The following is a 24751-nucleotide window of genomic DNA, read 5'->3' on the forward strand; positions in this document are numbered from 1 at the left end:
CTTGCCACGAAGATCCTGGAACTTCTCTCTTGGCAGGGGCTTTGTTAGGACATCTGCAGTCATCTGGTCAGTGTTGCAGTAACACATTTCAACAAGTCCATCCTCGATCACCTGGCGTATGTAGTGGTACCTGACCCCAATGTGTTTGGTGCGTGCAAGGAACTTTTCACTTTGTGTCAGCTTCATACTGCTCTGATTGTCCTCCATCAAGCTGACAGGTCCCGTTCTTGGCACGCCAAAGTCCTTCAGGAGCTGATCCAGCCAGGGGATCTCTCTGCAAGCTTCCGAAGCCGCAATGTACTCAGATTCTGTGGACGATAAAGCTACACATTTCTGTTTATAGCTGCCCCATGCAATAGCTCCGTCCCCATACATAAAAACATAGCCACTTGTGGATTTATAATCCTTATTGTCCCCAGCCCAATCCGCATCAGTGTACCCAAGCAGTTTAGGGTCTCTGACAGCTGGCAGTTTTAATTTACAGTCCATGGTTCCCTTTAGATAACGAACAACCCTCTTAACTCCAGCCCAATCATGCTCAGTGGGACAACTTACTTTCCTACTTAGGATCCCCACTGCACTTGCCAGGTCAGGTCTGCATGTGGTAACCAAATACAAAAGTTTGCCGACCGCTGACCTGTATTGCGTGTTGTTTGGCAGCAACTTCGAACCTTGTTGATTCTTCAAGAAGTCTGTGGCCATCGGTGTCGCAACTGGGTGTGCGTCCTGCATCTGCATGCTTTCAATCAGTTCAGTTATCTTTTGCCTTTGGCTGAGTAAGAACGATCCATCCTCTTCTCTCTCAACTTGAATTCCCAAGTAGTATTTCACTTTTCCAAGTTCCTTGACCTCTACTTCCCTGTTGAGGTGTTTGACTATGTCTTTATAGTCTTTCTCATTTGACGTAGAAATTAAAAGGTCGTCAACAAAGGCTAAAATGTACGAAAACTGTCCATTCCTTTGTTTGGTGTACAAGCACTTATCAGCAGTCCCTTGCTTGTACCCAAGCTGCACCAGCATCTCATGGAGTTTCTGGTTCCAAGCCCTCGCTGCTTGCTTCAAACCATAAAGTCCTTTCTGCAGCTTGCACACTAGATGTGCCTCATTTGGTTTAATGAAACCTTTGGGCTGCTTCATATAAATCTGCTCAGAAATTTCGCCGTGAAGAAAGGCTGTCGCAATGTCAATATGGTAAACTGACATTTGCTTAGATGCTGCAATACTTAAAAGTAGTCTGACACTGCTGTATCGAACTGTCGGTGCAAACACTTGATCGTAATCCTCTCCATACTTCTGGGAAAAACCTTGTGCCACAAGCCTAGCTTTGTAGCGTTGCACCTCCCCTTCTGAACCCTTTTTAACCTTGAACACCCATTTACTTCCAATTGCTTCCTTACCAGGAGGTAGTTCTGTGAGTGTCCAGGTCCTGTTCCGATGAAGTGCATCTATCTCCTCCTGAGCAGCTTTCCTCCAGAGACTGGCTTCATCTGGTGGCATCCTCTCTATCTCTTCCCATTTGGAAGGTTCCTGTGGAGACGCCGACCTTGTAAGGTAGGACAGCCGTAATGGTGGAACACCTCTGTTGGTTCTGGATGAGCGTCTGACCTCTGGTCTTTCGACCGCATCAGCTTCCTCATCCTCCTCCAGCAGTGGCATATCCCCATACAGCTGCTCGTCATCATCTTCGTCTCTGGTGCTGCCAGGGGCCTGGACCTCCACGTCTTCTCGGGTGTCACCTATAGGGGGTGCTACGACACTAGAAGTTGGATTAGTACTTTGTATTGGTTCAAAAGGAAAAATCACAAATTCCTCATCCTGTGGCTCCTTGGAACAATCAATGGCAGTGTCCTTTGTATCAACTTTGCCTTGCTCATCGAAGTAAATTACATGCTGCGAACTTGTCTTGCCAGTTTGCGGATCCAAGACTCTATATCCTTTTCCTCCAGAAGCGTACCCAACTAGGATCCCTGCCTTCGCTCTGGAATCAAGTTTGTGTCTGTGCTCCTTGGGCACATGATAGTAGCACAAACTTCCAAATACACGTATATGTGACAAATTTGGGGCTTTTCCATGCCAAAGTTCAAATGGTGTGCGCTCTGCGCCTTTTGTGGGCAGTCTGTTCTGAAGATAGACTGAGCAACGAGCCGCTTCACCCCACAGCCTGTGTGACAAGTTAGCTTCCTTTAGCATGCACCTTGTCATTTCCAAAATGGATCTAAATTTCCTCTCTGCAATTGAGTTTTGTTGGGGTGTGTAGGCAACTGTGGTCACGTGTGATATGCCTTCTCTAGCCATGACGGCCTGCATCTCATGTGAACAAAATTCCCCACCATTATCGGACATTAAAATGGAAGGGGCTCGCTGGAACTTGTTCTTGACCATGTTAAGATAGTCCCTGAACAATTCCACTGTCTCACTCTTCTCCTTGATAAAGTAGGCTACGCAGAATCTCGAGAAATCGTCCAAAAATATCAAAATATATTTATTACCTCCTAGAGAAGACACATTCATTGGTCCACATAGATCTGTATGGACAATGTCCAATACTTTAGTGCTTCTCTTCTCTGCACAACGTGGGAAAGAAGGTTTAGTTGCTTTCTCACTAACACAAGTTATACATTTTGATGTTGGTGTATTTGTGTTGCTTTGCTTTACCTGCAGACCTCTCACAAGATCACCTTTCTGTAGTTCCAGAATAACGTTGGTGTCTCTGTGTCCAAGTCTCTTGTGCCAGAGTTCCAGACTTCCTTCGTCCTTTTGACTTGGTTGCGCCACCTTTGCAGACTGGTTCTGCTGGTTCTCTGAAACATTAAGCTCATATACACCATCCTTTAGTGTGCCTTGAACATAAACTTCATCATGCTTAGTCACAATACATTGTCCTTTTTCAAATGTAATTTTAAAACCTTTCCTGTCCAAACTGGACACGCTGAGTAAGTTGCAATTAAGCTTTGGTGCAAACTTAACTTCAGTTATCTTAGTATTAATTGTTTCATGATCTACGTTGAATTTCAAATTCACAGTTCCTGAACCAATTGCCTTTACAATGTTGCCATCAGCAATCTCAATTTCAGAGGTTTCATCCCCATTAATCTCATTAAAATACTCCTTTTCATAACAGAAATGAGAACTCGCTCCACTGTCAAGAATCCACTTATTGCGCTTATTTTCACAATCCTGGACAGCTAAACTCCTCTCCTGCATCAACATGGTTTGCTCATGACTCCCCTTCTTAACACCTTGTGGTTTTGAGGGGTGGGATTCAACTTTATCCCCATTTTGACTCTTGCAGTTCCTTGCTATGTGGTTTTTCCCATTGCATTTAAAACAAATTATTTCTCTAGATGTCTGTCTGGACTTTCCAAAATGCTTGGATGCATAGCTGCTATCCTTCCTCCTTGGATTCCTTTCTTGAGAATCAAGGCTATCTCTGCATTCCTCTCTTAAATGGTTGATAAGCTCATTAAAAGTTAAATCCTTTGTGTGATCCATTATACTTTTAAATGGAGCAAACGTAGGTCCCAATGATGCAAGCATAAACGTTACTTTAGTCACATCATCAAAGGCTCTGGGAGTAAGGGCAATTCTTTGAACAATCTCAGAAAAATTCTTAAAATGCTCTGTAAACTCTTCTCTAGAATTCATCTTCAACTTGAGTAACTTATCCAACAAGTATCTATAGGAACTCTCTGTAGATTGTGCATAAAAGCGTTCAATGTCCTCTAGGATCTTAGATGCATCATCTTCAAAATTTATCATTGATAGATGCTCATTCCTCAAACTGCTCAAAATTATGTGCTTGGCTTCATCATTTTTAATACTCCAAGCTTCTATCTTAGCTAAAGCTTCTGCATCGGTTCCTGTAGGCTTTTCTTCCTTAATGGCCTGCAGAACACGCCTAGCAGCAAGATAAACTAAAACGCGCTGCTTCCACTGCACAAAATTATTGTCATCCAGCAGCATAAAACTTGGTCTTGCCTCACTATCAAAACTGGAGCTTGCCATCTTAAAACTTCAAAAATTTCCAAAATTCAAAAATCTTTCAAAAATCAAATTCAAAATCTCAAAAATATCTTCACTACCTCTGAGCTTTCTCAGTGCTGTAAACTCTGAGGGAGGGGAGGGGTAGTTAATCCCCCAAGCACACTGCAGAACAAAGAGACCATGTGCTCAACCAGGAAATCCTAACTGGAAAAATCCTACAGAGTTCAAAATCACAATCCAAATCAATCCTTCAAAAATACACAAAATACGCAACTCTGGGCCGCAATAACCCTATGTGGGAATGTTCAGGAATGTGGATGAGGAGATATTGTTTAATATATCCTATCCCCGCTTGCGCTAGCAAGCACAAAACTTTAGCAGAGTAAAACATTCCCCTTTTGCAAAATACACAGCAGAAGAACGTTTGCGCAGGCTTGATTTAAGCCACTAAAATAAAGTGTATTTTCCTGGTATTTCCCCTTTTTCCCTCTTAAAAGAAAAGACACAACACAATGCTCTTAAAAGTATAAAAGATGTTTACTTACAAGCATCTCGAGGTACAGCACACTCAAGAGGTAGACTTGCTTAGTTAAAAGGTAATATATACATTGTGAAGTTCACTTATAAGAAGTGAGACTCCATCTCATCTCTCTCTCTAGGCTGGAGGCCTTGAGGGAGAGACTCACTAAGATGTGTGTAGTCCAAGAGGTCTGGTCCAAGAGAGAGAAAATGGCTGTTTCCTTCAGGATTTATCTGCCACTTCCTCAACTCATTTGCATGTGAAGGAAGAGGAAACTACGCTTAGTCATATCCTCCTCCTCAGTCCTCCAAGTGGACTATCTAGGGATTGTTGTGACTTGACTGCACTTAACCCTTTGCATCCCACAAATATTATTATTATTATTATTATTATTATTATGCGGCAAGGGGAGGGAAGGCTAAGATGGCTTTTTGAAAATGAATGAGTGGCTTTTTTTTTTTTTAAAGTGGTCTGTCACCTTTAAGAAAAAACAGTGTATTAAAAAAGTAAAATAGAATAATCAAATGCCTCACCCTTCTCAACAAGGCATGAACGCCAAGGTTCTGTGCACATGCAAATATGTCTGATGAATTGATTGATCTTGAGGCAAAGGCTGGTGGGGATCCGTCAATTAAAGCTGACTTATCGTTGATTAGTTAACCAGCTCAGGGACACCCTGAGGAATGGATTTGGCGATGGCTGCTTCTCTCTATGGGGAACCTCCTTGTAATTTTGCCCGGGAGTTCTGGGTTCCAGACAGGTGTGGTTGCCGCTCCCAGAGACCAGGGCAGGTAGCAGGTGCCTCCCTTGCTGCTGCTCTGGGGGGAGCCAGTTTGGGAGGGGCAGTAAGCCTGGCCTAGACCACCTGGGGAAGCAAAGTGCCCCCCCCCGTGAAGCTAGCAGACCTCAATCCTTCAGAAAGAGAAAAGCATTCGTCTCCTTCCTCATAACACACACACAAGCTTTGACATGAAAGAGGTTTACTAGATTATGCATGGCAGGGAGGAAGTGGGGAGAAAGGAGCTTCTTCTTGCTTGCTCAAAACACTAGAATTCATGGGCATCCAAGGAAGCTGAATGCTGGAAGATGCAGCCTGGAGAAAAGGAAATCCTTCTTCATGCATCGCAGAGTTAAACTGTGGAACTCCCTCCCACAGGAGGCAGGGAAGGCCACCAACGTGGATGGCTTTAAAAGAGGAGGAGACAAATGCCTGGAGGACCAGAGGGTTATAAATAAGTTACCAGCCACTGTTGGGGACAGCGATGCTTCTGAATATCAGTTGCTGGAAACCCTAGGAAGGGAGAGGACAGGGCCCTTGTGCTTGGATCCTGCTTGTGGGTTTCCCATGGAGGCATCTGGGTGGCCCCTGTGAGAACAGGAGTCTGGGCTGGGTGACTTGATCCAGGAGGCTCCCTTTGTGTTCTTATGGGTCCTCTTTGAATCCTGAGCCTCATTTCACGGATGGGCTGACTGGGGGCTGACTGCATGGGTCTTGTTGCAGAGGAGGGCATTTTTTGGGGGGGGGGCTGCCAGTGCACTAGGTAAAGGTAAAGGGACCCCTGACCATTAGGTCCAGTCGTGACCGACTCTGGGGTTGCGCGCTCATCTCGCATTATTGGCCGAGGGAGCCGGCATATAGCTTCCAGGTCATGTGGCCAGCATGACAAAGCCGCTTCTGGCAAACCAGAGCAGCACACGGAAACACCGTTTACCTTCCCGCTGTAGCGGTTCCTATGTATCTACTTGGATTTTGACGTGCTTTCGAACTGCTAGGTTGGCAGGAGCTGGGACCAAGCAACGGGAGCTCACCCCGTCACAGGGATTCGAACCGCCGACCTTCTGATCAGCAAGCCCTAGGCTCAGTGGTTTAACCACAGCGCCACCTGGGTCCCTGCCAGTGCACTAGCCATGTACAATTGGGGGTGGGGGGTCCCCCTAGGGTTCCCTTGGAAGGTTGCAGAGAAAAGTGGGCTGTGTCTCTCAGATCCCCCTGGATCTAGGCGCCTGTGCACATTCAGAACCGGCAGCAACCCTCGGCATTGCTGGGGGTTGGACTAGATGGCCCTTGGGGGTCCCTCGCAGCTCTGCAATTCTATGGTTCCATGACCAGAGCAGGTGGCTCTCTGCCGGCTCAGGCCATTTGAAAGCGGATGAGATGAATTTGTGATGGAGATGGAGGAGGAGGAGACTATCAAGGCTTGCAAGTCCCAATGGTGAGAGGCAAGAGGCAGCCTGATCTCATTTTTTGACAGTATAACAAGCCTGGTAGATGAAGGGAATGCTGTGGATGTAGCCTATCTTGATTTCAGCAAGGCCTTTGACAAGGTGCCCCATGATATTCTTGTAAAGAAGCTGGTAAAATGCGGGCTAGACAATGCTACCATTCAGTGGATTTGTAACTGGCTGACTGACCGAACCCAAAGGGTGCTCATCAATGGCTCCTCCTCATCCTGGAGAGTAGTGACTAGTGGGGTGCCACAGGGTTCTGTCTTGGGCCCAGTCTTGTTCAGCATCTTTATCAATGACTTGGATGATGGGCTTGAGGGCATCCTGAGCAAGTTTGCAGACGACACCAAATTGGGAGGGGTGGCTAATACCCCAGAGGACAGGATCACACTTCAAAATGACCTTAACAGATTAGACAACTGGGCTAAAGCAAACAAGATGAATTTTAACAAGGAGAATTATAAGGTACTACACTTGGGCAAAAAAAATGAAAGGCACAAATACAGGATGGGTGACACCTGGCTTGAGAGCAGTACATGTGAAAAGGACCTAGGAGTCTTGGTAGACCACAGACTTGACATGAGTCAGCAGTGTGATGCAGCAGCTAAAAAAGCCAATGCAATTCTGGGCTGCATCAATAGGAGTATAGCATCTAGATCAAGGGAAGTAATAGTACCACTGTATTCTGCTCTGGTCAGACCTCACCTGGAATACTGTGTCCAGTTCTGGGCACCACAGTTCAAGAAGGATACTGACAAGCTGGAACGTGTCCAGAGGACGGCAACCAAAATGGTCAAAGGCCTGGAAACGATGCCTTATGAGGAACGGCTTAGGGAGCTGGGTATGTTTAGCCTGGAGAAGAGAAGGTTAAGGGGTGATATGATAGCCATGTTCAAATATATGAAAGGATGTCATATGGAGGAGGGAGAAAGGTTGTTTTCTGCTGCTCCAGAGAAGCGGACATGGAGCAATGGATTCAAACTTCAAGAAAGAAGATTCCACCTAAACATTAGGAAGAACTTCCTGACAATAAGAGCTGTTCGGCAGTGGAATTTGCTTCCAAGGAGTGTGGTGGAGTCTCCTTCTTTGGAGGTCTTTAAGCAGAGGTTTGACAGCCATATGTCAAGAATGCTTTGATGGTGTTTCCTGCTTGGCAGGGGGTTGGACTGGATGGCCCTCGTGGTCTCTTCCAACTCTATGATTCTATGATTCTATGATGGGCAGCAGCTGTGGGAGGGCTCTGGTCTCCGGGCTTTGCTTGTGCTTGGGGGTCTCTGTGGCTGATCGTGCACTGCCAAAATGTTAGTGTGGCTGCTGCTGTTAGGAGAGAGCTGGGTGTTTTTTTGTTTTTTGTTTGCTTTTTTAAAATGTGTATTGTAGGATGGAGACAGATCTGGGTTACAGCTAGGCTTTTTGTTTTTTGTTTGTACTTTCTGAGATACAGAAGCGACTGTTTCTCCTTCTCGACTGGACTCAATTCCTGGGAAGACTTGAAACCTACATAGCCCCTAATAGCCTTGTTTGAATATCTGCCCCCCCCTTCCCGAGCAACTTTCTCACGTTAAAGACTCTTGCCAGGTGGAAGGCATGGGGGAACATGGCCTCCCCACAGCCATTACAAACAAATGCACTCTTCCCCCAAAGGTCAACTCATCCAACCCCCCTCCCCACCTGCCTTGCTAGAATCACAGCTAATGTATTTGCTCGTCTTCATTTCACCTGAATAACTTGAAACCTCCTGTGCTATTTTCTGACCTTTTGGTTGGCCCATTAAATGGGCATTGCCATGATATGGGTTTGGGGATTTTCCCGGGGGGAGACTGCAGCTACCTTCACATTTTGTGTGGCTTGGGGAGGGTGATGGTTTGTAGGGTCCCTGGAATTTTCGAGAACAGGAGTCCTTGTGGCTAAGGACTGCTCTCCCGGTGCCCTCAGGCAGCTCTGAATCTAGATAGACCGTGTGGACATCCAACAAGTGCTGGAAAACTCAGGACGGAAGAAAGAACACACATCGTTAAACTGTGGAATTCACTTCCGCAGGAGGCCACCCACTTGAATGGCTTTCAAAGAAGATTAGAGGAATTTGGGGAGGAGGAGGAGAGAGGGGGCTGTTGATGTCTGCAAGAGGGAAGGGGGCTCTTGTGCTCGGATCCTGCCAGCTGAATTCCCAGAGGCATCTCTGGCTGGCCATGGTGAGTGCAGGATGCTGGATGGGCCATTGGCCTGATCCACACTTTTAAGCTTCTGGTGTTGCCCCTCCCAGGTTTCATGCTCTCCTGAATCCTGAGCCCCAATCCACCCCCTGCTTCCCTGCCCCCCTGCCCCCTGACCTGCAGTGCCAGCAAAGTGCTCTCTCCGAGTCCTTCCCCGTGCAACTTCCTTCCCTGTGATGCTTTTTGGAGCGCCTCCGGTCCCAGAGGCTGAGCTCGGCGCACTGCACTTAGCTGTGCCCAGAATTAGTGCTGCTTGGTTTGGGGCTGGGCGGAGATGCTCCAGACTCAGGTCTGCGTGCCCAAGGCAGATGCGCCCTCCCTCCCTCCCTCCCTCCCTCCCTCCCTCTTTCAACTTGAAGCTGGACCAAAGAGACCCCACAGCAGCCCACTCTGCCCTCCATGCTGGCCCTGGAGTCAGGAGATTGGAAGGGCCTCCCAGGGTCATCTAGTCCACCCCCACACAATGCAGAAGAGGGCTTTGCAAGGCTCTGAGAGGGGAGGGCAGAAGCAGCCCCCTGACTTTGCCAAAGCCCCCTTGGACCCGGCTTCTCTGGGACCCTCTCTCAGCGCCTGCCTCCTTCCTGGGGTCCCTCTCCCCTCCCATGCCCACCCGCAGCTAGGGGGTGTCTGCCTTGGGGCTGAGGCTCGTGGGGGAAGAGTGGGAGGCAGCCGCCTGCCCCACTTCTCCCTGCCCCCTCCCTGCCCGGGGGAGACTCCGAGATCCGATGCGTTTCTTAAAATAAACCCTGAATTAGATCGCCACTCAGAGCGGCACAGTTGCCATGGCAACGGCAGTCTTGGCTGAGTGGCGGCAGCGGGATCTGGAGGGGCGTCCAGGTGGCAGATGCTGCCACGGGGCAGGTCCAGGGCCCCCCTGCCCACCTCATTCCCTGCCACCCACCGCCTCGGGGGACCCTGCTCACCTGTGTGAGCCCCTCCCCAAAGGCCAGTTAGGATACGGGGTCCCCCGAGCGCCTCCTGCTGCCATTCAAAACAGAGCACTGAGGCAGGGGGGATGGAAAGGGTGTCTTAAGAACCCGGGGACCATCTAGTCCAGCCTCCTGTTCTCACAGAGAACCAAGCAGATGCCTCTTGCAGGAAACCCGCAAGCAGGATCCGAGCACAAGAGCAGCTCTCCCCTCCTGCAGCTCCCAGCCAATGGAGTCAGAGCAGAGCCATCCTGGCTAGGGACCATCAATAGGCCTCTCCTCTTCCCTGAATTCCTCCAAGCTGCCTCCTGTGGGAGTGAGTTCCTCAGTTTAACTGTGTGCTGTGTGTCTTCTTCTTCTTCTTCTTCTTCTTCTTCTTCTTCTTCTTCTTCTTCTTCTTCTTCTTCTTCTTCTTCTTCTTCTTCTTCTTTTTTGGGGCACAGTGTGTGTGATGATGAGTGTGATGAGCCCAGGCACGCAGGCCAAGGGGCATGTCGCCCCCCCCTGCCCACCGACTGCCTTGAATGCCAACCCACAGCTGCCGCTTGACATTTCTGGACCACGGCAGAGATCTGTGCGGCTGTGTGTATCCGTCTGCCGTCTCCATGGCAACCAGCTGCTTAAGGAGGCCCTCTAGTTTCCACAGCAACCATGCTGCCTGTCTTCCCTCTCTGCTTCTGCTTGATGGATTTCACAAGCTTTATTTTGGGGAGAGGAGGAGGAGGAGGGAGAGGAGAGCTTTAAGTCCAGGAGGTGCGCGGGGGGGGGGGAGGAAGAGAGGATTAGGAGCCTCCTGTCCATTTGGGGGGGATCTTTCTTCTGCTCCTGAGGGTGGCAGGTCCTGTGGATGTAGGAAGCTGAGTCTCCTGACTGAGACCATTGACCCATCCTGCCTAGGACTGCCTGCACTGACTGGCAGCAGGAGTTCAGGCAAGGGACTCTCATCCCAGCCCTGCCTGGAGAAGGGACTGAACCTGGGAACCTGAGGCTCTGCTTCTGAGCCCCGGCCCTGTCCCCACTCGGCTTGAGAAGGGGCCTCCTCTTGCTTCTGTGGGCATGTGGGTGGGCGCAGCTGCAAGGCCAGCCCCTCCTGCCTCTGGTGCCCAGTTCCAAAGCCCCCCCCCTCCACTGACCTACCCAATGCAAACGCCCCTCGTTTCAGGCAAGGCCCAGTTCAAGAAGCGCCTCTGCCCACAAAGAGAGTTTCTCCCCCCTGCCCAACATCTGGGATGGGGGCTTCCTAGCCAGGAGGCCAAGCATAAGGAATTAAATGAGCCCCAGGACCCTCCCTTTGCAGAAATGAACCCCTTGGCTGCCAGGTGGTGAGATGCATAATAATAATAATAATAATAATAATAATAATAATAATAATAATAATAATGTGGGCCATGCAGGTGGCTGGCTGGCTCAGGGGACAAATTCTGACTGCCGTGAAAAGCAGACCTTTCTGGGGTGGGGCGGGGCAGGGGAAACCAGCCCCTTGGCAAGGAATGGGAGCAGTGCCCTGTGCTATTCGGTGAGTGGTGCCGGGTGAGGGTGTCTGTTTGGGAACCCTTCTCCAGTGCCAAAATGGGCCTTTGACTGGGCCTGCTCTGTTGGGGGCTGCCGCAGAGTCTGTCTCCAGTGAGACCTTCCTGAAACAGGCCCCATTGCCTTGCTCCCTCTGGCCGCACACTTGCTTTGCTAAGGGGTGCGATTGAAAACCTATTGTAGAAATAAGAAATAAGAAGCGGGGCATGAGGAGACTGCCCCCTTCTCCTTTCCCCAGGAAACCCCAAAGGGGAGCCTGCTGGGTCAGGCCTATCTACTGACCCATCTAGTTCAGCATCCTGCTCTCATGGTGGCTGAACAATTGACTGTGGAAAGCCAGCAAGCAGGATCCGAGTACCAGAGCCCTCCAGCGCCTCCCCCCCCCTCCTCGCATTTGTCCAATCCTCTTTTAAAGCCATCAAAGTCTGTGCCCCTCACTGCCTCCTGCAGAAGTGAGTTCCATAGCTGAACTATACATTGCGTGAAGAAGAACTTCCTCTCGTCTTTTGCCCAGCACTCTCTTTCTTCCTTCCTTCCCTCGGCCTGGTGCCCATGGACTTCCGGGCCTGGGAGGCAACTCCAGCCAACTGTGGAGTGTCTTGCCAATAATCAATGCGCAGTCTCCATTATTGGTAGCCCTGCAGGACACAGGAGAGGCCCAAGGCAAGAAGGTGGACCGGCTGGCTGGGGCAGGGGACTCTGGTCTCCATCAGCAGAGCTGTCCTTCAGGCAGCAGCAGCCTGGGCTCCTTGCTGTGCCCCCGGGAGGCGGCCTGCCTCTTCCTGCTTGGCTCTCCGGCTCACGGAGCTGTGAAGTGTGAGGTGGCACCTCTGATGAAGTGTCAGCAGGAGCCTGGCTGTGGCATGGGCATGTGTGTGTGTGTGTGTGTCCGCAGGCACCATCGCGCTGGGATCCAGGAGACAGAGTGGCAGCTCAGCCCGGCCTGCCCAGCCCAGCTGCCTGGCAAGGAGCCGAAGGAGGCGGGCGGCTGGCTCTGCTGGAGCAGGAACTGCCTCAGCCCAGCCCAGCCTTCCCCCGCTGGGAGGGAGACCTCCCTTCCCGGGGATCCTGAGAAATGCAGCAGCAGCAGCGAGGTGGCAGCGCTGGGCTTGGCGTGGGCTGAGGAGCAGGAGCAGGAGCAAAGGTCTGGAGCTGCCTGGCCCCACCCAGAAGTTTCAGGATTGGAGCACCTCCATGAAGGAGAGGGCTGTGCTCTGCCTCCACATCAGAGGAAGGAGGGGACAGGGCTCTGGTGCTCGGATCCTGATTGTGGGTTTCCCATTGGGGCATCTGGTTGGCCACTGTGAGAACAGGATGCTGGACCAGATGGGCCACTGGCCTGATCCAGTAGGCTCATCTTAGGCTCTTATGCCTTGGCAGCTGCCAGTGTCCCAGGGCTCAGGATCTGTGCCAATGAGGGCTCTCCGGGGAGGCTGATGGGAACATGAAAGTTGGCACTGCTCTGTGGGCAGACATTCCCCACGAGAGCAGGAAGGAGCATGGGAAAGAGGTAGGGGGTAGAGTGGGTAGAGTGCCAGACTGGGACCTCTGGGAGAGTCAGAGTCAGAGCCCCCTACTTGGCCAGGAAGGGCCAGCCACTGGCTCTCAACCTAACCTACCTCACAGGGTTGTTGTGGTGGATTAAGTGTGAAAGGGAGAACCATGTAATGCCACCTTGAGCTCCTGGGAGAAAAAGGTGGGATAGAAATGCAGTAAGTAAAGGAATAACAAATATATAAAAGGGCCCCCCACCCCCACCCTGCTCAGCTTGTCTCCTCTGGTGCCAAGGCAAGAAGGAGCAGAGGTGCCAGGCTGTTGTGAAAGAGAGGTGCCAGGTGCCAGCCTGAGTCTGGCGAGGTCCCTCCTGGCCTAGAGAGCTGGGGCCAGGCCTGGCTCCAGGAGAACTGCTGCGCCCCCCCACCCCACCCCCGGCAGCCGAGGAGTCAAGCTGTGGGGTGCGGAGAGGGAGTGTGGAGGGGGGCACAGCGATTGCCCTTGCCAAGGGGACTTGCAGTCAAAGCTCCTGCTCATCCGTGTGGCAGCATTTCCTGCCCCAAACGCCCTGCGCTCGCGGCTCAGAGGATGCCAGGACCATCCATCTCAAATGCGAGCTGCAAATGAGCCTGCCACCCCAAAAACCGGCCCAAGGCGCTCTCTGCAGTCGCGCAAACAAATGTGACTTGTCCTCAGGTGGCCCACTTGCCATGACTCGGGCAGCCTGTGAAGAACACACAAACCGACTTGCGTGAATTCTCTCTCTCTCTCTCTCTCTCTCTCTCTCTCTCTCTCTCTCTCTCTCTCCCCACCTTCTCCAACGTCCCTCAGCCTCTTATTGCTGAGATTGCAGAGGTTGGGAGGCACAAGATCTGCTCAGATCGAAGAGAGGGCTGGTATCTTCTCTGGCTGTCCCTGAGAGAGGAAAGCTCTGGATTCTGACACTAGGGCAGAGCTAGGCTAGCCCACGCCCCCATCTCCTTCTCTCACTCCTTTCCAGGATCAGGGCCATTCTCTCCCCACCCCCATGATTGTGTTTTGGAAGCATGAGCTGTGCGGATGTTGAGAGAGAGCCTTGGCGATTCCTTGTTGTTGGCGCACCCAAGTCAGCCCACTCTGTCCTCCTGGATCCCTGGCTGCTTCCTCCCATCTTCCTCTCTGGGACTGACTAATGCTGCTTCTCAGGAGGGACCTCAGGATGCTCAGGATATGGCCGGCACTGTGGAGATCAAGCAGGATAAGAGAATCATGGAGCTGTAGACTTGGAAGGTACACACACCAAGCACCATCTAGTCCAACCCCCTGCAATGCAGCAATCTCGGCTAAAGCAGGGGTCAGCAACCTTTTTCAGCCGTGGGGCGGTCCACCGTCCCTCAGACCATATGGTGGGCTGGACTATATTTTTTTGGGGGGGGGAAATGAATGAATGAAGTAAGAAGGATACTGACAAACTGGAACGTGTCCAGAGGAGGGCAACCAAAATGGTCAAAGGCCTGGAAACGATGCCTTATGAGGAACGGCTTAGGGAGCTGGGTATGTTTAGCCTGGAGAAGAGAAGGTTAAGGGGTGATATGATAGCCATGTTCAAATATATGAAAGGATGTCATATGGAGGAGGGAGAAAGATTGTTTTCTGCCCCTCCAGAGAAGCGGACACAGAGCAATGGATTCAAACATTAGGAAGAACTTCCTGACAGTAAGAGCTGTTCGACAGTGGAATTTGCTACCAAGGAGTGTGGTGGAGTCTCCTTCTTTGGAGGTCTTTAAGCAGAGGCTTGACAGGCATATGTCAGGAATGCTTTGATGGTGTTTCCTGCTTGGCAGGGGGTTGGACTGGATGGCCCTTGTGGTCTCTTCCAACTCTAGGATTCTATGATTCTATGAATTCCTATGCCCCACAAATAACCCAGAGATGCATTTTAAATAAAAGCACATGTTCTACTCATGTAAAAACATGCTGATTCCCAGACCGTCCGTGGGCCGGATTGAGAAGGTGATTGGGCCGCATCCGGCCCACGGGCCTGAGGTTGCCTGACCCTGGGCAAAACATCCCTGACAGATGACCACCCAACCTCTGCTTTGAAACCTCCAAGGAAGGAGGGGCCGCCACCTCCTTAGGAAGCCCATTCCACTGCTGAACAGTTCTTCCTAATGTTTTGTTGCAGTCTCCTTTCTTGTTGTTTGAATCCATTAAGAACATAAGAGCTGGTGCATCACGCCACTGGGGACCCATCTATTCCAGCCTCCTGTTCTCACAGGGGCCAACCAGATACCCCAAAGGGAAACCCACAAGCAGGATCTGAGCACAAGAGTCCTCTCCCCTCCTGAGGCAGAGCAGAGCCACTGTGGCCCATAGTCATTGGCAGGCCTCGCCACAAATTTGACTAACCCCCTTTTGAAGCCAGTTAGGTTTATGGCCACTCTTGCTTCCTGTGGGCATGAGTTCCATAGTTTAACTGTGCCCTGTGTGAAGTCCCGAGCCCCTGAATCTATTCCTCCCCTGATTGGGCCCAGTTGGCAGTCAGCTCAACGCTGACAAACAGAAGCTCCTCTCATACACCGCATCAATTTGTGGAATTCCCGACCGCAAGACACTGGCAGTGTCTGACTGGCTTGGCTAGTTTGGGGGAAGGCAGTTCTATTCATGAAAGGCAGGTTTATCAATGGCTATTAGCCCTGACATGAAACCTCTGCTCAGAGGCCACCTGCCTCGGACTGCCAGGTGTGTGGCCCAGAGGATAAGCCTTTCAAGGGGCGATGGAGAGATAGCGCAAGGAAAATGTTACACTCCAGGCCAGGGATTATTAGGAAGCAGACTGAAAATAGGACGGCCAGCGCCATAAACTCCCTGCAAATCTATGGTGCGGCTGCATCTGGAATACGGTGGACGGTTCCAGTTGACTCACCTCAGAAAGGATGGTGTGAAGCTGGGAAAGGGGCAGAAATGATGAAGGAATTGGAAACCCTTCTTCCACAGGGAAAGGTCGTAGACTCTTAAGGTTGGGGGGGCAGGGGAGAGGTTACTAAAGGGGAGAAGGACGGAGGCTGATAAAATTATGCTTGCTGGGGAGACAATGAACTGGCTGGCGGAAGATTCAGGGCAGACAAAAGGATTTACTTCTCCACTACACAGCACATGGGCAGCTTGTAGAACAAAGGTTGATTCCTGAGAGCATCAGAAGAGCATCTGCTGGATCAGGCCAATGTCCCACCTGGTCCAGTATCCTGCTCCCACAGTGGCCAACCAGGATTCGTGCCCAGGAGCATCCTCCCCACCCCCCCACTCCAGTGATTTCCAGGAGGCATTTCCTGCCTCTGACTTTCTCCTAGCTGACATCCATTATCCCCCATGGATTTGTGTAATCCATGGAGGATGAATCTGTCTGTGGCTATTAGCCATCTAGTCCAGCCTCCTTCTCCCATGGAGGACAACCAGATCATGGGAAGCCCCAAAGGAAGACGTGAGCACCATAGCGTGGTCCCTCTTGTGGTCTCCAGGAACCGGCCTTCGGAGCTATCCTGCCTCTCATCCTGGAAGGAGAACTCAGACATTGTGCCTACAGTAGAAGCCACGGAGAGAGATGCCCTCCACGAATTTGTCTCATACCCCTTTAAAGCTCTCCAAGCCATCGCTGCCTCTTGTGGGAGTGAATTTCATAGTTTGCTCTGTGTGAGTAGATCCCTGCATTGCAGGGGGTTGGGCTAGATGACCCTCGCGGCCCCTTCCCACTCTATGATTCTGTTAAGAAGGTGTTTCTATTACTGGTCCGGAACCTTCCGACGTTCAGCTTCATTGGATAACAATTTGGCATCCTCGGCGAACTTTGCCACCTCACTAACAACATCTGACTCCAGAAAATGTAAGAGTGAGTTTCAATGCACATGTCCCAAGACATATCCTTGGTGGGGGACTCCATTTTCTATCCCTCCCCCAAATCAGGAGAATGGTCCATTTATTTTTGCTTTTTAACCAGCTGCTGATCTGTATGTAGCAGGTGGTGAGACGGCACGAATGGGGCACAGCTGCTCCAACTGTTGTGGCCGCATCGGATCAAACCCACTGCAACTTATCCCTCCCCCTCTAGGTAAGGGGCAGCAGCCCACTGTTTTGGGAAGCTGGAGATCAACATAGCCCCCTCCCCTGCTATCTCGAAAGCCTCTACTGCACTCGAGGACCTCTGCTCTTCGGTCTCGGCTGTGAAACCTCCTTGGAAGCTTTTGTCAAGGGCCTTCATCCAAACCTTTTTGAAATTCCGCATCAACAATGGACATAATGCGTGGAGATAGTGGGCCTGGCACTCAGACTTGTGCACATCCCACGAAGAAGCTGAACGATGGGAGATTCAGGATCGATAACAGAACCTTTGTGCAGCCCGTAGCTCAACTGAGAAACTCCCTCCCCCAGGAGGCAGCGGTGGTCACTAGCTTAGGTGGCTTTAAAAGAGGATTAGACAAATTCACTGAGGGTGATAAGTCTACTAGGCATGATGGCTCTGCTCTGCTTCCACAGTTGGGGGCAGGAAGTGCTTCCGAATGCCAGCTTCTGGAAACCACAGGAGGGGAGAGTCGTCTTGTGTTTGAATCCTGCTTGTGGGTTTCCTTTGGGGCATCTGCTTGGCCCCTGTGAGAAGAGGGTGCTGGGCTCGGTGGGCCCAGCAGGCTCTTCTCATGTTCGTATGTGGAGCCTCAATGTTCAGGTGCAATATACCTCTGAGTTCTAGAAGCTTTTTTGGGGGGGGGGGGTTAGGGGTGCAAACTACAGGCAAGAGCCTCCACCTTGTAGGGCTCAAAGAAGCCTCCGACTGGCCACTCTTGGAAAAGAAGACTGGACCAGGTTAAGAATCCTCTGATCTCCTTATCTCTCTGCTGTTTGACCCAGAGATCAACTTTAGCAGCTGTATTGCCCTTTTCCTTTGGAGCTACATCTGGTATCAAGGGTTATATTTGAGGGGGCAGGCAAATTCCATAACAAAGGGCTGCCCCCACAGTTCTCTCCCCCTTACACACACACACCACCAGCCTGAAAGGGCCCCTCTGCTCCTTTTAATCCCTACTTGGGGTTTTGTTTGGGGTGGCCACCTCTAGGGCTCAGTGTGAGAGATTGGCTTGTGCCTTCTCAGCCATCTTGCAGTTTTATCGCCCTCACACTCCCCTGTCCTTTTTCTGCCAGGCGCGCGCACACGCACACACGCACACACACACACACACTGGCAGCCCCCCCGTGCATTGTGAGGTGCAAAATAGGTGCGATGATCTCATTTATCAGAGCAGCCTCCCTTGCTGGTGGAGGAGCGACTGTCACAGAACTCTTCATTAGGCAGGCGGCCCAGAGGGGGAGCTGGTCCTTGCCACACGATGAACCGCACAGTGGAGGGAAGACATGGCTTGCTGGACTCCCAGGCACAGAGCAGCCAGTCGCCTTCACAGGTGCTCAGCTCACAGGTTGTGGATCAGCAGGACATCGGGCTGAAACGTGTCCCAAACCAGGCAGCCACAGTGGCCAATGCAGACCCCACTCCCTCCTCAAGAAAAAGGTGGTCCCATTGTGGTTGATTATCCAGCAGATGTTGTGATGGGAAGGAGCCTAAGTGACTCTTAGGGGCTTACGGAGGGCAGGTGATCAGGCATGAAAACCACTTGGTGGGAGGGGAGGGGAGACTTGTGTTTGAATCCTGCTTGCAAGTGTCCCTTTGGGGCATCTGGTTGGCCACTGGGAGAACAGGATGCTGGAGCAGATGGGCCTCTGCCTGACCCAGCAGAGCCACAATGTGCAGAGGCAGTATATCTGACTACTAGGGACTGCTGGGGACAGCAAGAAAAAAGGACTCTCTCTCTCTCTCTCTCTCTCTCTCTCTCTCTCTCTCTCTCTCTCTCTCTCTCTCTCTCTCTCTCACACACACACACACACACACACACACCCCTTGGTTCTGAGTCACCCAGACAGCATCTGGCTGGCAGCTGCTGGGAAATGGTGGACTGGTTGGACTTTGGTTCTGATGTGGGCAGCTCTTGTGGGGTTACTTTGAAAGACGGTGGCTGATGCAGAAACCATGTCTTGTCAGCACTCATAGTAGAGAGAAATGTTTTTCACAGAAAAGGAAGAGAAGCAGAGCAATGGAGGGTCAGGATCCTGGCTGGTTGCAACAGGGCATGCCAGCTGCTGCTTCTGGGAACGTTTGCCTGGGAGGAGAGCTGCTCATATTTAACTTACCAGCTGCTGAATGGAGTGGGCCAGATCCAGGCCACTTGGCCATTGTGGGCAAGGATGCCTGAATAAAATAATAATAATAAGTTATCACTAGTTATAAACAATTTTAGCGCCCCCGTGTTCATTGTGCTTTAACTATATCATCTTTGTCATACAACTGGTCTGTAGGGGAGCCCACTAGAATTACCCTCATATTTTAGGGGAGGGGTCTGAGGCCATTTAGGGAGGGGTCTGAGGCCATTTGGAATGTGACTTCAAGGCACACAGATGAATATGGAACCCAGTCCCAAGGGATTCCCCGAGACCAATTGCCTGTTGCTTCCTTGTGGCTCACAGCTTCTGGCTGCCCCCTATGATGTCCTAGCCCAGCTCCCATTGCTCCAGGCTCCCTGCTGCCCCAGGCTCAGCACCGAGGGGGTGTGGGGAGAAACTGAGCAGCTTCCGTGGGAGCCCCACACGCTGGGGCGGAGGAGGCCCACAGCTGCCCACTCTGTGCCAGCAGTGACGGAGGCTCTTGAAATGGAGCCATAATCCTAGGATTAGAGGATTAGCAGCTTTTCACGTGCTCCCCCCTCCCCATCGCCTCCACTTTCACTGCCTGTGCCCGGCCCACCTCCAGAAATATACTGCTAGCTAGCAGCTTTCTTCCTTAGGGACAGGGAGGGAGCCCACTTCTTCTGCCTTTGGCTCTGGGTTGGCAAAAGGGTGTTGGGGGGCTCACAGCAGCCTCCTCCACCCCCCTCTTGCCAAGGCCCCATTTGTGTGGCTTTGCAGGCTCCTGCAAGTCCACAGGTAAATTGCACATGGATTCCCAGATGGGGCAGAATGGAGAGGGGGGGTAGGAGTCCCACCCCCTTCACACCCACCAGCAATCCTGAGTTTCCTAGTGGTGGCCAGGAACATCTCTAAAACTTCCTTTATTCCTTTGGGTTTCAGAAACCCCCTTTCACACAGCACCTTTCCAAAAAGATGCCTTGTATTCTTTGCCGGCACTGTTAGCTTCTGAAGGGCTCTGCTTGCAGCCTGGACTCTTGCCCATGGGCAGGGCAGCCTGTGCAAGCCCGGAAGTGTGTGCCCCCTCACCTATTGTGAATTCCCTTCCCTTTTTGACGCCCAGAGAGAACAACCACCGGGCATAAGGAATCGGTGGTGTTGTGCACGGTGCCCCCCTCTGCAGCTCCAAGTGGGTGCCTCTTGTGGCCGGGGTGTCCCTGGACCTCAGTGTCGGCACCTGCCCGCTTTGCCCCCTGGACGGATGCAGCAGATCCCACTGGAGCTAGGGAATAGGGAGCCCTGGCCGTGCCGCAGGGCGAGGGGGAGAGGAGTGGGCGGGAAGGCAGAGCAGCTGGCCAAGGCCCAGGAGGAAGCAAACAATTAATTACAGCCGTCAAGGAGTAATGAGTGCCAGCGTCTGCCATGATCCGTGCTGGGATCCAGGCGCCCTCCTCCCTCCCCCCTCCCGCTGCCAGGACTCACCCACATGGACTCCAGCTGCCCATGGTGTAAAGCATCTCTGGCTTGGGAGGCAGCTCCCTGCCTCAGCCCCACCCCCTCTCTTTCACACAGACACGAACCCCCAACTAACTTTCCTTTCGGCATCACCGCAAGCCTGGCCTGTAGGCTCTGCCTGGTGAGATCAAGGCAGGGGCCAAGAACTAGTCCAGCACCCTGGACAGGGGCTAAACCAGACATTTGTGTACTGTACACCAGTGTTTCTCAACCTTTTTTGGGCCAAGGCACACTTGTTCCATGAAAAAAATCACGAGGCACACCACCATTAAAAAAGTTAAAAAATTTAACTCTGTGCCGCCCTATATTGACTATATAATTATGACTGTAAGAAACACTTGCCAATTGCTGTGTTGGTTGCAATCTCCTGTAATAAGGCTTCACAAGCCGCTGATTTCTCTGCCAGCACAATCCTTTGCTCAGCAAGTTTCAGGTTGAGCTCATCCAGCCAGCTTCTTTAAATTTGTCTAAAACCACCCTTCCGTGGTGGTGGCTGTTGAGAGCTGCGCTCGCCCCGCGTTGTGACCCGGCCGGCTTCCTTTCCGGCGGGTCAGTGTTGATTATTGGCGGCCGCCAGGCACGTGACCATGCCCTTCTCGTCGCCGCACGTCACGGCACACCAGCCAGCGTCTCGCGGCACACTAGTGTGCCGCGGAACAGCGGTTGAGAAACACTGCTGTACACACACACAGGCTGGGAGCCTCAATGGTGCCCCTCTGGAAGCTTTACCCAGGGCAAAAAAAATTTGGCTCTCCCCCCCCCCCCCGTCCCCCAGCTATGGCACTGATCCTGGAGGAGGTCCCCTCCCCCATGCTTTGCATGGAATTGCATTTGCCATTTTACTGCCCATTCACTCCGTTTCGGGAGGTCCTTTTGGAGCTCCTCCTGATCCCTTTTATTCCTGGAGAAATGGAGGACTGTTGATGGCTCCTAGCTACCCTGGCTCTGCTCTGCCCTTGACAGCTGGAGACAGCAATAGGTCTGAACCCCAGATGCTGGGAACCAAAGGAGAGGAGAGGGCTCTGGTGCTTGGAGCATCTGCTGGGCCACTGTGAGAACAGGATGCTGGGCTACAGGGGCCCCTGGCCTGATTTTCTGGTGTTCTTATGAATGATGTGCCGCCTTTGGGGCTCAGTCCCCATCAAGGCCCAGGCAGGAGAGAGCAGAGTGACCTGGGCATCCTGGGCTGGGCTGTAGCGTGGCTGGCAGGGTGTCCCACAAGCCAACTCCCTCTGCTCTTCTTCCCAGCGGCTTATGAGGAACCCACTCGAGGGCTCCTTACAGTGTGACCCATTACCACCCAGGGCTTTGTGATGGGAAGGGCGGCATTCTTGACTGGCAACCATGAGGATGGTTCTGGGGCCAAGTTCCTTCCCACCAAGGCAAGCGGGGCTGGGAGAATCAATTTGGTCTGGGGCGAGCTCAACATTTGGCATGGGGGGGCACTTCTTTCTGCCTTCTCCTCCTCTGAGGAATGGTTTGGGGCAGGAGGGAGCGCCCCTGCCAGTCCTGTGAGTGGGTGGGTGCTTTCCCTGAAGCCCCTTCCACTTCTAGGCCCTTCCCGCTTTGCACCGTGACCTGCGGTGCCTGTATTCCCACGAGCCAAATGTCTTGCGAACCAGGGGTTGTCGCTGCCCCATCTCTTAGGAAAGGCGGACACGTGCGCGTCGCTGGGGGGTTACAGTTGGGTAAACAAGTAGGCCTACCTTCCTTCCCCCAAAAAAACTTATCTCCGGTGCTGGGTTGCTGATGCGGGGGTGGGGGTGGGAGGGAGGGGAGGAAGAGGAGGAGGCGGCATCCGCGCAGGCGGATTGCGCGGGGGGGGGGAGCCGCAGTGCCAGCCCCCGAGATGCCCTAATTCCTCCGCCGCCGACTCAGATCTGCGCTGCCCTCGGAGGTGGCGAGCAGTTCGGCGGACGCTCCTCGCCCCTCCTCTCCCAGCTCGCTTACACCTCGGCGCCCCCCCCCACCTCAGCTCATCCACCGCCCCCCCTCCGCTCGCCCGCCTGACGGAGAAGATGCCTTTTGAATACGCGATGAACTGAAAGGGGGCTGAGTGGCAGCGGCGGCGGCGGCGGAGAAGGGGAAGGCTCTGCTCCGCACTGCAGCGGCGCGCGAGGCAGGCGAGGGGAGCCGAGGCAAGCGAGGCTCGGACGAGGCAGCCCCGGCGGGCGCCATGCTGAACAACCTGACGGACTGCGAGGATGGCGACGGGGGCGCCAGCCAAGGTAAGGGGCCACCGGGGGGACTTCTCAAGCCTGGAGGCAGCCCTCGGAGGCCTCGCTTGACTGGCCGGGTCCCGCTTCGGGGCAGGGGGGGGGGCGGCAGGATCCCGCAACCCTTCTCGAGCGCTGCCTGCGCCAGGTAACGGCGGCTCTCTTGCTCGGCGGAGGAGCACGGCCAGCCGCGCAGCGTCGCTCTCTCGCCGGGCCCGGGAGCCGGAGCCGCGCGCAGGAATGCGCCGCCGCCGCCGCCGCTGTCCAGGGTGCTGGAATGCGGGCGCCGTCCAGCCTGGCCGAGCGCCGCGGTCCGCCAACCCTCCGCCCTTGTGCGTGTGTGTTGGGGGGGGGGATGGCAACTCTCTCGGGAGACATTTTGGTGAGGTGGGAAGCAGGCAGCGGGGGGGCAGCCGGAGGTCCGTGGGGGTGCAAGTCTTGTCTCTCTGCGAAGGCAGCTTTCCCACCCGCCACCCGAGGCTGCCGCGGCCACATGCAACGCCTGGGCACCCCGGGACAGCCTCGGCTTTGCTCGGCTGGCCCGGCCCGAGCTCCAGCGAGCGAGCTCCCACCCGGGGCCGGGCGACAGGAGGAGACCCTCGGCAAAGTGTCCCGTCGCCTCACCCACCTCCCGCCTCTGTCCGTGGTGCTGAAGTTTCCCTGCGGGCTGCGCGGGACTCGCTCTTGCGCAAGGGACGGGACTGTGGGGGAAGGAGGGAGAGGGGAGCAGCGCCCCCACTTCGCAGGCCTGAGCCGAGGGGGGAGGGGGGCTTGGCTTCGCCTGCCTGTACCCTGCGCCGCTGTAGACCCCGAGGATGCTGGGGCTGCGCTGTTCGCGGGTGGGGGCTGTTTATTCCCTGCCTGCCGCTTTGGTGACGGCTCCGGTACTGCAGGCTCAATGCAGCGCCAGCACAGACGCACCACTTTCGAAGCAGAGCGTTTGGACCGAGACCCCCTGCTGCGCACCCCTCCTCCCACGACCCCCTGTGCCCACCCTCTGCCTCTGGCACGGACAGTGGCCTCATGCGGGTCCCAGGGCACCCCAAGACTTTAGTTGGGGTCTTTGGTGCTCTTTTTTTGGTTGCTTGCAAACCAGGAATCTGGTGAGGCTGAGAGTGAGATGAAGACGCAGCTTCTTGCCCATTGGCAGAGCCTGGGCACAGTGCGGAGTTATGGTCTGCAGGTATCTGCATGGGAGGGTGCCAGGATGGCAAATGCCAAAGCAGATACCAGCTGACTGGCGGCGGCGGGGGGAGAGAGCCTCCATCCCTCTGTCCCACTTTCCTCCTTGCAATCAGGTTCTGGGCACTGTCTCCCTCTGCCCCCCTCCCCCTCTGCTCTGCAACCCGCCCCCCATCCCTCAAGGAGTGGAAGGTGCTGACTGCAGTGTAGGGCTGGCTGCAGCAGGGGTTAGGGGGCAGAGACTGCTGCAGGAGCCTGGCAGCTGCTGCTGCATGGCATGTCTGTGTGTCAGGGAGGGGGAAGGTTAAAATGCAGGCGCCTCCTTGCCTGTTACTGTTCATTTGGACTGGCCGTGGCTTGATGCCGTCGCTGGTGTGCAGAGCTCCCATTTCAAGGGCAGCTTTGAGAGGCTGGCACAGCCACCCCAAGAGGCCCTGTTTTGGTCACATCTCAGAGCCAGGCTGGTGTCGCCACTCTTGACCAAGTGGCTGCTTGCTTGGTGGAGGCTGCGTAAGGGGCCTGCCCCACGTATGGGCTGGCCCCCAGCCATTGTGCGCCAACCAAGGGCTTGCTGCAGGACCCTTTCTGTAGTGACACCCGGGGCCGATCCCAGGGCTGTGCTCTAGCACTTGACCCAGCACGGTCTAAATGGCAAAGCGTAATGACTTTCCCAGAAGGCGCCTGGCGGTTGTCAGCTGTTGGCAAGTTGGAAGCCCTGTGCATGACAGTTGCCTTGTGCGA

General features: G+C 53.3%; 1 protein-coding gene across 3 annotated transcripts in view; it reads left to right on the forward strand.

Moving 5' to 3' along the window:
- The window catches only part of SLC12A5 (solute carrier family 12 member 5), a 97101-nt gene that overhangs the window by 13728 nt on the left and 58622 nt on the right, over positions 1 to 24751 (forward strand). The window contains exon 1 of one of the 3 annotated variants that reach the window (XM_035123826.3): positions 22641 to 22840. The exons of the other annotated variants lie outside the window; for them this stretch is intronic. Within the exon in view, the coding sequence (XP_034979717.3) occupies positions 22789 to 22840 (52 nt within the window). The 5' untranslated portion in view covers positions 22641 to 22788. Of the gene's footprint in view, positions 1 to 22640; positions 22841 to 24751 lie in introns of those variants that run through there. 3 annotated transcript variants of the gene reach the window in all.

Source organism: Zootoca vivipara, chromosome 7, assembly GCF_965207765.1.
Source record: "Zootoca vivipara chromosome 7, rZooViv2.hap1.1, whole genome shotgun sequence".
NCBI lineage: Eukaryota > Metazoa > Chordata > Lepidosauria > Squamata > Lacertidae > Zootoca > Zootoca vivipara.